Source organism: Notothenia rossii (assembly GCF_949606895.1).
Source record: "Notothenia rossii genome assembly, chromosome: 11".
In the NCBI taxonomy this organism is placed as follows: Eukaryota; Metazoa; Chordata; class Actinopteri; order Perciformes; family Nototheniidae; genus Notothenia; species Notothenia rossii.
In genome coordinates, this window is record NC_136910.1 from 47,415,843 (window position 1) to 47,433,157 (window position 17,315).

General features: G+C 43.2%; 1 protein-coding gene across 16 annotated transcripts in view; it reads left to right on the forward strand.

The window, feature by feature from the left end:
* Window positions 1-17,315, forward strand: part of rimbp2a (RIMS binding protein 2a) — a 61,868-nt gene that overhangs the window by 37,405 nt on the left and 7,148 nt on the right. For 9 of the 16 annotated variants that reach the window (XM_079659540.1, XM_079659541.1, XM_079659552.1 and 6 more), the window contains 13 exons: window positions 3,797-4,001; window positions 5,236-5,393; window positions 5,591-5,670; window positions 5,822-5,931; window positions 7,559-8,377; window positions 9,186-9,221; window positions 9,792-9,943; window positions 10,550-11,422; window positions 12,033-12,188; window positions 12,474-12,620; window positions 14,182-14,278; window positions 14,683-14,802; window positions 16,144-16,307. In XM_079659540.1, coding sequence (XP_079515666.1) covers window positions 3,797-4,001; window positions 5,236-5,393; window positions 5,591-5,670; window positions 5,822-5,931; window positions 7,559-8,377; window positions 9,186-9,221; window positions 9,792-9,943; window positions 10,550-11,422; window positions 12,033-12,188; window positions 12,474-12,620; window positions 14,182-14,278; window positions 14,683-14,802; window positions 16,144-16,307 — 3,117 coding nt within the window. Of the gene's footprint in view, window positions 1-3,796; window positions 4,002-5,235; window positions 5,394-5,590; window positions 5,671-5,821; window positions 5,932-7,558; window positions 8,378-8,639; window positions 8,664-9,185; window positions 9,222-9,791; window positions 9,944-10,549; window positions 11,423-12,032; window positions 12,189-12,473; window positions 12,621-14,181; window positions 14,279-14,682; window positions 14,803-16,143; window positions 16,308-17,315 lie in introns of all 16 variants that reach the window. The other 7 variants (XM_079659548.1, XM_079659542.1, XM_079659550.1 and 4 more) reach the window with 7 other exon arrangements.

Here is a 17,315-nt window from a genome sequence, read left to right on the forward strand (position 1 = left end):
TTATACAATTAATTATACAATACAGCGACAATATAGACAATGACAACACAACTAGTATTTCCGGCCGTCAGGAAAAATAGCCACAGAATGCACCATTCCATCACTGGTCATATCTCAGATATATTTTCCAAATAAGAAAAAAATGGCAACCACAGAGCTCGAAAGATATTTCCACGATTATATTTTTCCAATGTCATTTTCTCCAGAGGTAAAAAATTTGTTATCTGATCAATGAAAAGTTTAAATCATTCTTCCAGAGTAAAAGTCACAAAAAAAATTAAGAAAAAAATCAAGAGTTTTGACAGAGAAATGGAAACTGGAGTTACTTTCTTCTCACAAATTCATTGGATCGATTAATTGCCCCTTTCATATGTCTGTTTCTTTACATTCATGGGGAAACACACTTTTCAACAGGTATACAAAACTGCTGTGCAGGTTCAAAAAAACCAACCTCTTTTCTGCCTTTCAGTCTGAAAAACTAACATATTTGTGTTTTTGTTCAGTTCCTTCTTCTTTAATGTTATATTGCTTTTATATATTTCTCTGTATTGATAAATATATTATTGTTTTGGATTTGTATCTTTTCCTCCTTTGCAACGTTTTCATTTCTGTGTTGTTTCTTCACTATGTTTTTTTTCCTGTAATTTATCTTCTTTCTTTACTTTTTTTCTGTCTCCCTCCTCGTTGTCAGTATTTGATGTGTCAGTGAGCAGTTTCTGCTGACTCACTGTCATTGAATATCTGATACTGTATCAGAAAGATGAAAAGACCTCAGAAAGCTTTCAAAAAATCAGCAGATTTCTTGAGAAAATGCAGCAACACCTTTTCATATCGTTAGATAGTGTGACGAAGCTCTGCCTAAAGTGTTGCCTTTCTTGCTGTTGATACATTTAAACTCTTTGTGAACTTCTAAGGCTTTTCAAATGTCTACAATTCTAATTATATGCCTTTCTGTTTACCAAGACTGGCCCAAATGCGTGGCACTAATTTATGCAAGAATATTGTAATTAAGGAGTTTGGGGATGTTTTCCTCTTCATGTCTGTCATTCATAATTCACCCTGATTTACTTTTTCAATCCTACATTTTTAATTGTTAAATGAACAAATATTTACTTTAAAACATTTTATTTCTCATCCTTTTGCAGTGTCATTTCCTGTTCATTATTTACACACCATAAATAGATCAGACAAAAAGCAAAAAAAAAAAAGCTTATTCAAATGACTGATATGTTAATATTCTCATACCCACTGGACTAGACCACACAGGCTTTGATAAAGAGCTGAACAGTGACTGAAGCTTTAGTAATCTGTGAGTTCTTCGTGCTGGTTGTCTCCATGTACCTGCTTAATGTCCTGTATGGGCATTGGTGTCTGTTCAAAGACCAAACAAACACACAGAACAATATCTAAGCAAAGGCCCAGTAATGTACGACTATACAAAAATATATTTCATGATGCCAGGAGCCACTTCTTACACACTAACAGACCCCAAAATAAATCCTACTGCTCACCAGAACCGTGCCATCAGGAGTAGCATCAAGAATCTATTCATGTACCAGTGCTGTGATCAACCACTGAGTCTCTGCCAGGATATTGTGTTGACAGTATGTCGGCGGTGTGCTGTCATCTTCACCTCATGCACTGTGATCACAGTGTCAGGTGCCACTGTGTGTTTCTGTTTGCTCTCTGCAAGCTCAGGTCCAAGCTGACCAAGAGCATGACGAAGCACTACACCTGTGAGAGGTTAGGTAACACAGATGAACACACAAAGACCTTTTTACTCAGTGTCACCTTTTTCATCAAACTACACAGTGGTTGATCTTGTTGTGAAGGGGTTTTTTTTTTAGTTCAATTGGTCAGTTGTCCCACGACAGCAGGTACAAGAACACTAACAGGAGATAGAGGGTGACACACACTACATCCCAAATCTGGTTACTTTATTTACTTTCTGCCATTATGGTTTTAGATTTCTGAAGTATACTGTGTGCTCTATAAAGTGCCTTCAAAATCCACACAATAGAATGAAAGGAAGTACTGCCCATGACTCTTTCTCCGCAAACCCCCCCCCCTGAATTAAAACACAATTTATTTTCTCCGGCAAGGCAAGTTATATAGCACTTTTCTGTACGTGACAATTCAAAGTCCTTTACAAAACAAATTAAAAGACTTTTTAGGAATAATAAAAAAAAAACAATTCTTTAATAATACTTTTTACACTTGCTTCTAAACATTATTGTCTGCCTCTTACACTATCTCTGTTGTCCCCATGTCTTCTTGTAAAGCAATTTGTAGAACAATCTGTAAATGAAAGGAGATTGTCATATGTTCCTCTTTTACAAATCTCCAGGGTATGAACAGGTGGTTACATTTAATTCAAAAGTCAGTACACGGTATTATTTGTGGACAAACACTGTAATACTGTCGGTTATCCAATACCGCACCTGTTTGTGAGCGATACATTTGAGACTTTAAAACAAACAGTGGCTCAGCTTCTGTGTCTCCTGTCTTATTCCTGCCTGTTCCTTCTTTACTGTTTTGTAACATATTCTTTCAAACTTAACAACATTTCCCTCTAATCTTGCAGTCAGGCTGACCTTGCATACCAGATTCCCCTCTGATCAAATCTCCGACCTGCTGTTTTCATCACAGATGCTTGTCGCTGGATCATCTACTTAAATTATTTTCTCATTCCACTCTTAATCCTTTTTGTCAAGACAATAGGTTTCCGACTCTTCTGGATGTAGTTCGAGTGAGGTCAGGTTATTATCCATCTGAAGCACTTTAATACGGTGTTGCTGAACACGCAGCCTTAGTTTGGCTCCGACAAACATCAAGAGTTTGGACAGAGAAATGGAAACTCCACGAGAGTTACTTTCTCACAAATTCATCAAATCAATGAATTGTCCCTTTCACAGGCCTGTTACTTTACATTCATGTGAAAACACTCTTTTCAACAGGTATACAAAACAAGCCAACCTCTTGACTCTGCTTTCTGTGTACATTCCTTATGTTGTGCTTGGCAGGCTTCTTTCCGTAGGACAAACACACATATTTGTGTTTCTGTTCAGTTCCTTCTTCTTTCATTTAGCTTTTGTTTTGCATTTGATCTTTTCCTTCTTTGCAACGTTTTCATTTCTGTGTTGTGTGTTTTTTTCTTTTAATTTTTCTTCTTTCTTTACTTGTTTCTGTCTCCCTCCATTTTGTCTGAGCAGAACAAAAAGGACAGAATGTTTCAGGTATTTATTTTCCCCCCTGAATAGTTTCATATGTGAATTTTCCGCAAATCACTAAAGCTTTTTCCTGGGTATTTTGTGCAAATCGAGAATCCATATGTGCCTAGATTGAGTACTATTATTTTCACCATACATCCCATCCATCTTCCTTGACTTCCTGTGATATGATATCTATGATATGGCGTCTTTAATTCCTATACTGTGAGTCTAATAATCCTCTTAAATCTTTCCAGTACTCAGGCTTTGTTATCAGAGTTATACCGGGTTGTATATGAGCAGCTGCAGCAGTGCAGATGACTCCACACATCCTTTGGTTAGACTGCAGTGGTTTCAGAATAACATGCTACTATATAATGAAACAGCCTCTGTAGGGATCCTCTTCTAATTGGTTCTGTGTTTGATCAGCATTAACACTGTAGATGAATCATTGGCTGTTCTTCAGAGAATTAACATGTGAACATTACATGTGATGAAGTGCCCTACATGCTTTGTGTGTTAAGTTCCCCTCATGATCCATTCTTTACCTTCCCCTCTCCCCCCCCCCCTCTTCTTCTCTATCAAAGGTCAAGGTTTGTGACCTGGAGCAGAGATGCAGGTCACAGAGTGAACACTTCCATCAGCTGTCCAACGAGCTGCTGAGTTTCCGTTTGCAATCAGATACTGCGTACATCCCTAAAAGAAATCCCGACTCCAGATCCCAGTTCCCTCTGTCATCAGAGCAAAGACGTTCACAAGTCAGCCTTGGATTTGAAGCCCACACAAAGACAGGTGGGTCTCAGCTCTGGACAAACTTCATATATATATATATATATATATCCATTTTTTTGGTACTTTGTCTGCCTTTCAGATTGTATATGTTTACTTACAATGATAATGTGGCATCTTGTGCTTGAAAGAACTGCACCAATCTCACAGATTTCTTTGTGAAATGACCCTGATTGGTCTACTACAGTGTTTAGTGGGCTTTACAATCGGCCCGGCACCTCCAAATGATGAACATGACTCATCATTTTGCATAAGATTAGGATGGTTGAGAACGTTTGGCGCATCTGAAGTTAACTTGTCTTATTTGTTTCTCACAGAAACCAATAAGAAAAAAAACAACGTATAAAAACGTGACTGACAAAGCTATTAAAATGCAATGCTAAATCTCAATCGAGTACTTTTCATAGGAATAGGTCACATTCACTATCAGGGTAAAGGGTTTCCGTAGTGTTGTCAACACGTTATTCAAAATAATGAATACCCTCTACACAATAGATAAAAGCATCAACCAAATCACATGTGATCAAAGGGCCTGTGATCAGAATGAAATGAGTGATCTGATCCGCAGACAGCTCACATCACAGCTGCATCAGCTCGCTCCTGACCAGAGGTGGACACCATTAATGGCGATATTGCTTATTCATGATCAATATCTATCCTAATTGATCACAGGCCTGACTGATGTATGACATGAATGTGGTTTAACACATTAGCATTCAAACACACATTGTGCAACCTGCAGCGGCAGCGGATAGAGCCGTATCAACGATGTAGATTTATACAGTCTGGCAGAGACCAGGGTCTTTGAAGTGCTGGAAATCCTGTTTTATCTTTTCCTTCACTTGAAACAGGGGCGGGGGGGGATGCTTTTGTGCTAATGCATAATATTACTCATTCACAAACCAGAAAAGCCACTGATACAGAGGAGCCATGTTGTTGACTTGCTTTAATATCCTCAAGGAATTTAGCTGTTCACACCCTTAGACCTCAGTTTTCTATTTCCTGCGTTTTTCGTGTGTGTGTGTGTGTTTTCTTTCCCCCGTGGACCTCAGTGGTATTTAAGGACAAACGCGTTGCAGATGTGAGGTGTTGACGGGGGTGGGAAAGCCTCTGCCATGAAGAGTGTATGCTGTACACTCACTTCAACAGGAGATCAATAGCTGTACAATGAGCAGCAAATGGGTGCAGAAGGAATGACAGTTGCTCTTTATTTGCTATGGAAATCAATGTCTCCCAGGCAATGAGAGCGCCTCAGACCCGCCGCTCCTGATCTCCCGGTTCTTACCCCGCCAACCACAGACTGGAGACAGAGACAGACAGGACCTGCTGTCTGTCAAACACAACACCGTGACAACGGACCGCCCCAGCAGCCCCCGACAGCGGACCCCCTCCGAGGTGGGACTGTGTGACTGCATCATCTCATTAATGCTTGAGTCACTCATCATGCTAGTTTTCCATGTTCTCAACATTAACCCAGTTACAAAGTCATCTATTCAAACGTAATGGCTGTCATTGCGTGCTCTTGTCTTATCTTTCCTATGAATAGTGTTTATATGTGTGAATAATATTCATCTTTGGTTCTGGATCTGTAGATGGAGGATGAGGCCAGCCCCTCACCCAGGTCCAAGCCTCGTTACACAGGCCAGGTCCGCCTTTGCACTGCCCGATACAGGTGAATGACCTCAGCTTTCAGGAATAATTGTTTTGCATATAATCTTAACATTGTATAATAATATAATCGTTAACTGACAAACTGCTTCTTTATTTGGAAATGATTTAAAAAAAAAAAAGCTGATGATAAAACTCTGAAATTCTCCTTTTAGCTATAATCCTTACGATGGACCAAACGAGCATCCTGAAGCAGAACTCCCCCTTGTGGCTGGGAAGTATCTGTACGTGTACGGAAACATGGATGACGATGGTTTCTATCAAGGTGAGAAGAAAAACAATACTCTAAGATGACATGGAAAATATTGATCAGTTCTAACTGGAAAGTGAAGCCTAGACAGAAACGGCAAATGATGGCATCTTAAAGTTGAAAGATTACAGAAGAGCAAGAGGTGTCCTCTGTCTACTGCTGCTGCTGAAGAGAATGCCTGACAGTCACAACAAGCGTGTGAATCAACACATTCATTATCCAACACTGAAAATGAATGCCAAGACCTTTGTTAGTTATTCCACAGTCAATTTGTTCTGTTTACAGATTTGCATTTATCGTCTAAATGCCCTCTGAACATCTTTTCTCAATGAGCAACACTTATACTGCACGCTTCATTGTTGCTATGGGTGATGAGGTTTTAACTTCTTTAAGAACAAGGGAGTTTTGCAGCTTGTGGAATCGATAAATAAATTAGAAAAGAAAATGGAGTTTCAGATTCTTGGGCTAATCTCTTCAGAATGATGAAGGCCTCTCCATCAGAGGCAGTCCTAATCCCCCTGACTAGCATCGTGCAGACAGCGCGTCCCGCTACAGACACAGTGGCAGTCAGCTGCAGTGATTCATCCGCTGTGGGCAGAGAGATTGCATGGCATCGTGAAGGAGCCAGGCAGGAGGGAGACTCGGGCTTCGGACCAAGCTGTCGTCAAGATGAGACCTTGGTCCCTTTTAGCTTGATGACTAATCCAGCGGGGCTCGGCTTAATCATCAGTGCACACAAACAACACACTCCTTCACTTACACACAAATACACACACACACAGATGGGCTTAAGGTCTCACAGGCCACTGTGGAAAAAAGGATTGAAGACAAGATGATGAGGAGCTTTTTTAAACTTCTTCCCCTGGAAAAAAACTACAAATCTAAGATGTTTTTTTTTCTGCATTGACCGCAGCACCCAAATGCTCAGGGGTGTTCCTCGAAATGTTCAAAAGCGGCAAACTAAAGTTCAAGACCTTTGAAATGTTGAAATGTTTTCTCAGTTTGGTGTTTACTGGAGAGGGTGCCAAAGATCAGAGAAGCTGTGGTAAATGTTACATCTTAGAGAAAAGTACATAGAGAATACCTACTGTATGTTTACATATCTCCCACCTCTCACTCACTGACTCATTCCCGGCCCGCAAGGAAAGCAGCTCTCACTGATGATGAAGTGTATCCAAGTTCCAGCTTTCTTTTGTCTTGTTATAAACTACGAGTGAATTCCTATTTTTACTTTATCTTAAATCTATTCAGTAGACAGTACAGATGGTCTTGATGGGACACATTTGAACTACATAATGTTTTATCGTATTTTATAATTTGATAGTATGCTTTGCTTGTACAATCTTATTCTAAAAAGTAACTAAAGCTTTTAGTGATATTTAGTTCAATATTATTTCTGAAATGTGGAGAAGTAGAAGAATAAAGTAACAAAATTAAAATATACATTTTTTTAAATTAGGTGCTTTACTGCAGAGTTAATGAACTTTGCACAAGGCATCACAGAGGGACCGTTAAGCTTTCCTAGCATTTTCAAGCAGTTGGCATTAGACCTTTTGTTAATTCATATGGACCAGAATAACAGGGAACAATGTTGAGTCATGTATCTCCTACACCTTCCTCTCTTTATCTTTCTGCGTCACAGGGGAGCTGCTAGATGGCCAGCGAGGACTCGTTCCTTCCAACTTTGTTGAATTTGTCCAGGACAAGGAGAAACTAGCGATTCAGGCCGGCGATGGAGGGGAGGAGCGCGGCTCACGGGACCATATGTCCCTGGCCTTAGTGGCTTTTGATGGAGGTTTCTCCCAAGATGGCCCTCTGGGCTCATGTAACGCCTTGGTTCCCTATAGCAATGGGACAGGGGGGCCCCTGGACCCTGAGGACCTGGCGGAAGACGTTGTGCCTTATCCCCGAAAGATCAACCTGATCAAGCAGCTGGCACGGAGCGTCATTGTGGGCTGGGAGCCTTCACTCGTGCCTTTAGGCTGGGGGAACATCTCCGGCTACAACGTGTTGGTGGACGGGGAGCTCCGGGCCAGCGTGGCGTACGGCGGCCGCACCAAGAGTCTGCTGGAGAAGCTGGACCTGGACGACTGCGTGCACCGTGTGTCCGTGCAGAGCGCCACGGAGCGTGGGCTCTCAGACGAGCTGCGCTGCACCCTGCTGGTGGGGGCCAACGTGGTGGTGGCTCCCTGCGGCCTCCGGGTGGACGACATCCAGCGCGACACCGCCGAGCTCTCCTGGTTGCCGAGCAACAGTAACTATGGCCACACCGTGTTCTTGGACGGGGCGGAGCATGCGGTGGTAAAGCCGGGAAGGTACAGACTACGCTTCATCAATCTGAAGCCCCTGACAGTTTACAAAGTGTCGGTGGTGGCACAGCCGCACCAGGTGCCATGGCAACTGCCGCTGGAGCAGAGAGAGAGGAAAGAAGCCGGCGTGGAGTTCTGCACTCAGGCGGCAGGTCAGCTCTTTTCTACACATAGAGACACACTATCAATAATATATGCCTATATCCGTAGCAGATGATTGTCAGTCGTGTTTTATGTTTGTTTTTTACATGTTTTTAAATGCTCTTTGAGACAGATGGAGATGACAGGTGCTAGTACTCTGTTTATTTCAGTTTACTATAATACCAGCCTGAAATGGTAATGTCTCTGTGCTGTGGAAGAGTACAGTACAGCAATGCCTTACTCTGCTGCTGATGTGTATTGTATTTTGTCTAGGTCCAACACCATATTGCAGAACAGGTCAGAATCAAACATCAGTTCTGGGCTGGGTTTCCCTAATATCTGAGCACTAACAGATGTTCTCCCATTGCAAACTAATGGGAGTGGACATTAGTGCTAGGATACTTTTGGAAGACAGCTCTGGTCATTATGCTGTGAATGCTTTTGACATATTGATCAATATGAGCAATCAATTAAGGGATCTTGGCAAAATCGCATATATACAGAAAGATTTTTTTATTTACAAACCATGTTGCCAATAATGCATTTATTCAACATTTCAAAACACGTTCTGTTTTCAAACCAAATGCAATTTTGCCCAAGTTTGCTTACTGCACTGAGCATATCGGTAATTAGAGAGCAGCCAGGCATCCCACGATATGATCAGCTATTATTCTGATGAGTCATTTCCTCAGCCTATAGCCTAGCCTGTAGTAACCAGTGCTATATAAAGCAGTTTCCCTCCGCTGCTCGCTGAAATGACCATTTTGTATGAGTGTGCATTTGCCTCTGCTTGAATGCAGTTGTGCATGTTTTCTCCAGTGATCCAGGAGAGTGGAAGACAAAGAATGAGCTGTAGTAAGTCTCCCTGGATCGTGTCCTGCATGCGGAGAAGACGGCGCTTCTCTCAGGAGAACCACAAGCACACATTGTTTAATTTTACCTTCATCTTTTTTACCGCATGAAGAGTAGTTTTCGGTACTATACAAGAGGTGTTCATATTTGATGTTGCACAATATGAAGATTTCCCTCCACTCCTCAGTTTAATAAAGCTGTATCTTTGGTTAGAACAATGTTAGTGTATTGCTATCATACCAAATGATCAAATACTTTAAATGAAATGTAATAATCACAGCACAAAAAAACTCTTTAATACCCCTCACTAGCAATGTCACATTATCACAAGTAAAGATAATGCGTTATGTTACTTCTTTCACAGATTTAAGAATGCAGGGCAACTTATAAATGAACCTTGTTTGTTGTTTTGTGAATCCTCACCCCACCTCACCCCCTCAGGCCCTCTCCCATGTTTGTGGCATGATTGTGTGTCCCAACTTGTGCATTTGATGAATGCTCCACCTTGTTTATATATGTGCTTTTAAAACTGTAAACTATGATATCAATCGTAACTGTCCTCTCACCTCCCAGGCCCCCCCAAGCCTCCCCTTGATGTGCAGGTGCTTTGTGGGCAGGCTCCAGGGGTCCTACAGGTACGCTGGAAGCCCCCCATCCTCTCCCCCACTGGCACATCTAATGGGGCCAATGTGGTGGGTTACGCAGTCTGCACTAAAGGACAGAGGGTGAGTTTGAAAGGGTTTGTTTTGCCTACTTTGTGAGTGATTGTGAAAGGGGCAATACTGTGTACAGTAGCAGGCATTTGGGGAGGGATTGTTCAGACTTCCCAGGCATAGGGGATCCATATTTCAAAGGCCGATATGAGGTACAGAGATACAGTATGTAATACACTCCGTAAGGTGTTTAGCCATATTAGATAATGTTGAAACGTGAGAACATACATTGTAGATGAGGTGGTATTACCCTCCGTTGTTGAGTTTCGCATTATGTCATCAGAGCCCTCAATGCACACAGCAGTGCCCCCTACCTGTGAGTCATGATCAGTGCATGACTTTCAATCTGGGCCCTGCCAATGCCTTGGAAAGCTCTCCCACTCCCTCTGGTGACTGCCAAAGTTAATCATCACAGTCTGGTTACATTTTAAAGGCACACTTTCAACCTTATTATGTGCTTTACATAGAACAAATGATAAATGATGAGGGGGTTTGCTAAAACACAGAGCAAACTAACCGTTGTTCTTTGGAATGTAAGGGTTGAAAAACAAGTTTTGTTGAAAGAAAATATGGAGCTTCTGCTCATCTTGACATTTGATTTCCTCTATTTGAATGCAGATAGCTGAGGTGCTGTTCCCCATGGCAGACTACGTCACTGTGGAGCTGACGAGGATTCAGTGCCTGGAGGCGAGGGAAGTGATCGTCAGGACGCTGTCTGTGCAGGGGGAATCCCAGGACTCCCAAATCGCCGTCATTCCAAATAATCTCCTTGTGCCTGCACCTGCGATCCCCCTTCCGCCCCCAATGCACCCCCACGCAGGCCCCCCGCCACACCCCCACCCTCAGCCCCACCCTCAACCCCACCCTCAACCCCACCCTCAGCCCCACCCTCAGCCCCACCCTCAGCCCCACCCTCAGCCCCACCCTCAACCCAACCCTCAACCCAACCCTCAACCCCACCTCCCATCCCCTCACCATCCTCACGCACCACCCCAACTTCCTGCTCCACCCCAGGCGCAAGGACAACAACTCCAAATTCACCCTCAACCCCATCCCAGGCACCCCCACCCAGGCGGACCCCAGCAGCCCCAGCTTCGCCCCCCACATCCTCAGCCCCTGCACCTTCAGCCCCGCCTCCCCCACCAAGGTCCCAGGCCCCAGCACCAACTGCCTCTGCTACCCCACCCTCATCACCACCCTATACCTCAGAGACCAGTATGTGCCAGAGACCTGGATGCCAAAGAGCACGCGGCCCACCAAGGGGGGGCCTTCCCACCGGGCCAGCCTGGCTGGGACCCCTCTCGCTCGCCCTCCTCCCAGCCTCCTGGGCCCATGCAAGGCCACACTCTCGAGGCCCCTCCCTCTGCTAATCTACGCTCCCCCTCCCCCCAGAGGATTCTCCCTCAGCCCAGAGGCACGCTCATCCCGGACACCGTGGCCAAAGCCATCGCCCGAGAAGCAGCGCAGAGGGTGGCAGCAGAGAGTGGCAAGGTTTGATGAAAATAATACATCCATCACGCAGATGATATGACAGTCAAAAAAACTCAAACTCACAACACGACAATTACCATTCAATTCAATTTGTTATCATCACTGAATGTTTTATATAAAACAATATGTTTTTGCATTAAAAGTAAAGTATACGTTTGTCATATTTGCTTACACTGACACTATCCTGAGAGTAGTGCATGAGAAAGATAACCTGCAGAAAGTAATGTTCCTCACCATCCTTCTAGGGTGTCTAATATCATTTGTATGTTTCCACTGCTCCATAATAAAACAACAGTCAGAGCTGAGGAGCCTCGCAGTCTCCATCACTGCTCATAACCTCTGTGTAAACGTCTCAATTGAAGCAGCAGTGATTAAAGATGGTTCCATGATTCTGTTTCTTGCCTAAAATGTTTCAGGAAACAGATGGTATTGTTCTGTTTGCTGTTAAACGGAAACATCTTTCTCAGGCCATGGGCGGTGATTGGTTTTGGCTCACTGTTATATTTTTGCAAACGACTGAAAATCTGAAGATACATTTGAAATGCAACAACATCCAATAATGAAGTACCACTGGTATCTCACTTACCTCACGTCTCATGCTTGTTTCCAGGGCGACAGGAGGCAGGTCAGATACGGAGAGCAGGGTCGTACGTTTCACCAGCATCACTCTGACGAGGAAGAGGAGGATGAAGAAGGGTTTTCACGCGGCCGCCGAAGAGGACCCTCAGTCGATGAGTTCCTCAGAGGCTCGGAGCTTGGGAGGCCGGTAAGAAGGACATGATAAGTGATGACTCTTCTACCTCCTTTTGTCCCAGTGTGTGTTTCAATGGACAACCTCTTCCACGTGTGTGCGTGTGTTTGGACGTGTGTGTGCATGCATGTCTGGGTGGTTGCATGCTTACACTCCTCTGCCTGTGTCTCTGTTTGTTCCTGTGTGTGTGTGTTTGTTCTTCCATGTGTGTTTGGTGTGTGCATGTATGTATGTTTGTATGTATGTGGACTTAAACAATTGCGTCTGTGTGTTTGTGTTTGTGTGTGCGACTGCCAAAAGCCTCACTATAGTCACAATGAAGAGTATCACAGCGAGAGCAGCCGGGGCTCTGACCTGTCTGACATCATGGAAGAGGATGAGGAGGAGCTGTACTCTGAGATGCAGCTGGAAGAGGGACGTCGACGCAACTCGCACAACACACCCAAGGTGCAGTTCTTTGCACTTATTCTAAACCCAAGACTCATAAGCACCCAAATTTAATCTAGCGAACTGCACAGGCACAGATGCTTCAATTGAGACTGCTGCCTTGACATGCATTTAAAATGTGATGTTAGTGTGTGTGCTGAGTTTAATTCAAATTTATAGGAAGAGAGCTAAAAAAAAACGAGTTTCAGCACCATGGAGAGAGACAGACTGGGTTTTAATCCTAAACTGTTTAAATCGCTGGGTGACGCGTCTCCCCTTCATCCCCCTGTACAGAAGTGAAGCCAAAATATCCCAGATATGGGAGCTTCCATATTTAGCTCTTAACGTCATCGGTACCCAGACTCTTTGCAGAGGGAGGTTTGAGTCTTGATATCGAGGTCCCGAAGCACGAGCAACCTACCTGCTACTTTAGCAAAACAGCAGCTGATTGGCTAGAAAGACACAACTAACCAGTTAATCCTCAAAAATATGAATGTTCTTTTACGCAGACCTGCGGTGGTTATGGAAAGCTAAAGTTACATCGCCTTCTCCCAGAGCCTTCGGCTCAGTGACTGCTTCACTCAGAGCAGCTGTCAATCACAGCTGTCAATCGTGACGCCTCACTCTTTTAAAGCATCACCCACTCACCAACACTCGAACATACATCAGCGTGGTAAGAACCAATTACAACTAGTGAAACCATTATTTTTTGAATTTTCTCTTTTATTTGTACTTTTTGTTTTGTCCCACACGAGATGTTTTGGCTTCACTTTTGAGAAGCTCTAATGATCATCTTACATACAGCCTGTGGTTTAAATGCTTTCAGACAGCATGATAAACATATCCGTGAAGAGAAATAGTACTGCAGCACCATCTTCTGTGACGATCCCGTCTGAACCGATGTTTGGGATATTAGTCAGCCAAATGCGCTATATTCCTAAATTCTTCATTTAAGCTGTAGTCCCTTTTTATGGAATGAGATTATACTTGGTAGTAAGCAACCTATTGTCTAGAATGATGGGAGGTGACGTTGAGCTGCTGCAGTGTTGCATCCGGCTGCCACACATTACAAATGAGAGCAGCTTACCCATAGAGAAGAAAAAAAAGATAGAAAGAATACGAGCTTGAGTGATTCAGCTCCATGGAAATAAAAGAAGATACTGTGGGTGTGAATGTGTTCAGCCCCCTGGACAGAGACTCCGGGCAGTTGAGCAGTGTAGCGCTGTGGAGGGAGGCTACACAGTAACATACGGAAAACAGTGCCAACCCACATCTTTTTATACCACTTTTTTTTTATATTCAGTAGTATGTTATCAGTAATTTCTTAATTTTGTGATGTTGGTATTTCCCGTGGGCTTGTGTGTGTCTGAGTGTGTGTCTTTGCGTCTGTGTTTCAGTGTGCCTGCCTGTGAGTGCTGCATGATTTTGTTTACATACAATTTGTGTAGAAGTATGTCCGACGTGCGTTTTTTCTCACACACTGCGAGTATGTCCGTGTGTGTGTGTGTGTGTGTGTGTGTGTGCGGGCAGCTCAAGAATGTTTAATGTTTGCGAATGTTGTCTGTGTTTATGTGCATTTCAGAACAACACTCCTGGAGGTCGCCATGACCGAGAGGGGAGAAGAGTTCCTCATGGGGGGCCGCAGCCTCAGAGGCGGCCTCTGATGGTCCCCTCCATTGGTCAGTAAGGGTGGGAGCTACAAAGAGCAGAGGGGAGCTTTCATTTACATTTTATAATTGTAATGTTTTCTGTGCCATAGAACTGAAGTGTTTGTTGCCCTGCTAAAACCATCATGAGCTTCTCTGTGTCTCCAGATCACCTCTGTGTTTATAAACCATGCTCATGCCCTCCTCTCCCTCAACATTAGTTTTTGATCTTGCAGAATTAGTTTAGATGCAACACGCTGACACTGATGCTGTCATCTACTCAGCGGACACAGTTTTTCATAAATAGTTTGTCTTGGTTTATAAGTTTTTTGTGTGTATTTGTTTAACCTAATGTCCAAGCAATAGCATGTGGCAACACAAATCTATGGAGTGTTGCACTGTAACCCCATCACCCTCTTAATTGGTGTTTCCTGTAGAGGTAACCTCTGAGAATAACAGTGAGGGAAACCCCGCCACCGAGGATGTTTATGGCAGAGTAGCTCGGCACAAGACGCGGTCGTCCCGCAGGCAAACGGGCGGCACCAGGTCTCCCCAGGGTATGTGCTTGCAGTCCTGTTCTTTACCACCAAAAGCATGGCGACGAAAATGCCACTAAGCAACTGGCAATACAGCGAGAAGTAGCTGTGGACACTTGCAAGTGCCTGTTTCTCTGTCTCAAATAATAATAGTTATTATTATGCTTACAGTTGAACAGCATGACTGCACTGCACTGAAATGGTGGACCCGTTGGAAAGCCAAACCTGGGGTCTGGGGTGAATGTCTCCACAGTTTAAGCTGATAAATGATTCATTGACTGCTCAGAGAATGCCTCACTCACTGCACTGAACAGATGCCTGCTAAACCCCTCCCCTTTGACTACACTTCTAGACAGAGCATTTATGCATGGGTGAATACATTTGACCACACATTCACTGCTTTCTTGTTTCCTTTAGACAAGTTTAAGTTTGAAATACCAGTTGTTGGAAATGCAGTCGTCCCTTTACATTTCTTAGTACCCCATGAATACAATAACCACACCTTTTGTACAGTAGATTGGCATATCCCTGACTGGGAGCGACGCATTTCATTTCATGCTTGTGTTTCCAAGGACCATAAGAAAGCCTTGCCTCCACAGTATAACACACATTTAGCCATGGGAAATTTAGATGACAGGCTTCCACTGCTGTCGAACTCTTGCTGCTGCAAAGAGTTGGCAATGTTTGGGAAGTCAGATGAAGTGAAAATAGAGTTTTATCTTTAGGTGCATTTTCTTATTAGGCTTCTTTTAGCGTGCATGTCGGATTAGTGTGTGATTCTGGTGTTGTGTCATCATGTCCATGAATCACATTCTGTGCATTGCACCATGGTTTGTCTTGCTCCTCATTTGTCTCTCAATGCATATGCCAACATTAAGTCAGAAATGTAAAGATACATTTATTGCGTTTAAGTGAGTGTTTGTGACTGGTTGCATGTGTGCTATGGTAAATGATTTTAAATTGTTGACTGACCACAGGTTTCTTCCTGCATGCTGACAAGCACAGTTATGGCTAGACAGGGACATGCAATCTGTTAACAATACAGCAAATCAATAAGATGTATTAAACAAAAAAAAGCTCTCATTGATTTTCTTTCACTGTAGCATGGCTGAGACTTTAATATGTAAACATATGGATTTCATCATCATAGAGGTGGTATATGCTTGCATTCAGAAATACGTTTTGTCACCAACTGATTTTAGTTTTTTAGCTGAGCTCAATTTGTAACCAAACACCACAATTTGAACACAAATATTAAAACTATGTTTGCTAGAAAAGTCAGTTTTGTGTCTTGGATCTCATTCATAGTTTGCTCTTTCTGGTGAAGCAGGATGATGGAATTTGTTTGTCTTTGTGTGAAAGATGGATACAGGGATCGCCGCTCCCCCACGTACTACGATGAGTCGGAGCCGGAGGAGTCCTTCCGGATCTTCGTGGCCCTCTTTGACTACGACCCTCTGTCCATGTCCCCCAACCCAGACGCAGCCGACGAGGAGCTGCCCTTCAAAGAGGGGCAGATCATTAGGGTGGGAGATTACAGATACTTTGATTAACAGCTTCTGTTTCCGCTGCGTTTATTTTCTCTTAAAAGTGAATTCAAACTATGAAGAACTTATTTGCTGCAGTTTGGAACAACAAACCCTTCAATATTTAAATCTTGGGTAATAATGGTTATTCTAGTGTGTAGTAACCTCAGAAAGTATATTCTATACCATCAGTGTTATGCGGATCTCTAAATCTGACTCCATCCCTCAATTGTTTGCTTTTTAAGTTGCAAGGGTATGAACAATCAAACCTTATGCACATATTTGCATCTTCTTTCATTCTTCAAATGTTCTTTAACAATACAACAAACAGAAATACATTTGTTAGCAACAGGCGAATGTAGGTCAGTGGTGCAGCAAAGTGCATAAAACCCTACACGTCTTTTGTATAAGGTACTGTACCCCTATCTGAAAACTAAAGTATTTTACTATACTGTAATCACATCCATCATTGCCTGTGTTGATTTGTATTCAACACCCCATCAGATTTTTTTATATCGGGAAATGCTCACCTAAATTACACCGGTTGGGACTTATCTTTGTCAGCAAATGTATATCCAAAAAGTAATGTTTATGTCCTTTCATGACAGGAGGGCTTTTCAAAATCAGGCATTGGACAGTTAGGCTCAAACAAGTTACATTTTAAATCACCTAATTATACATTTATATAAACTCAGGGCTGTCATCCACTACCATAAAATAAGTGCTACCGTAATTTTCGGACTATAAGCCGCGCCTTTTTCCCCATTTTTCGACCCTGCGGCTTATATAACGGTGCGGCTAATCTATGGATTTTTACAGCTAACGGCCACGAGGGGACCTCCTAAATCTATGGATTTTACAGGTTATAGTCCACCACCTTTAACTCTATGGGCTCTATGGCCAGTCCGCGCCCCCCACCCTTAAGCGGCGGGCTCCAGCAGGAAAAGCTGGAGGCCGGAAAAGAGTGAGACAGGTAGCGCGCAAAAGTAAAAGTGGAACCGAGAGTGG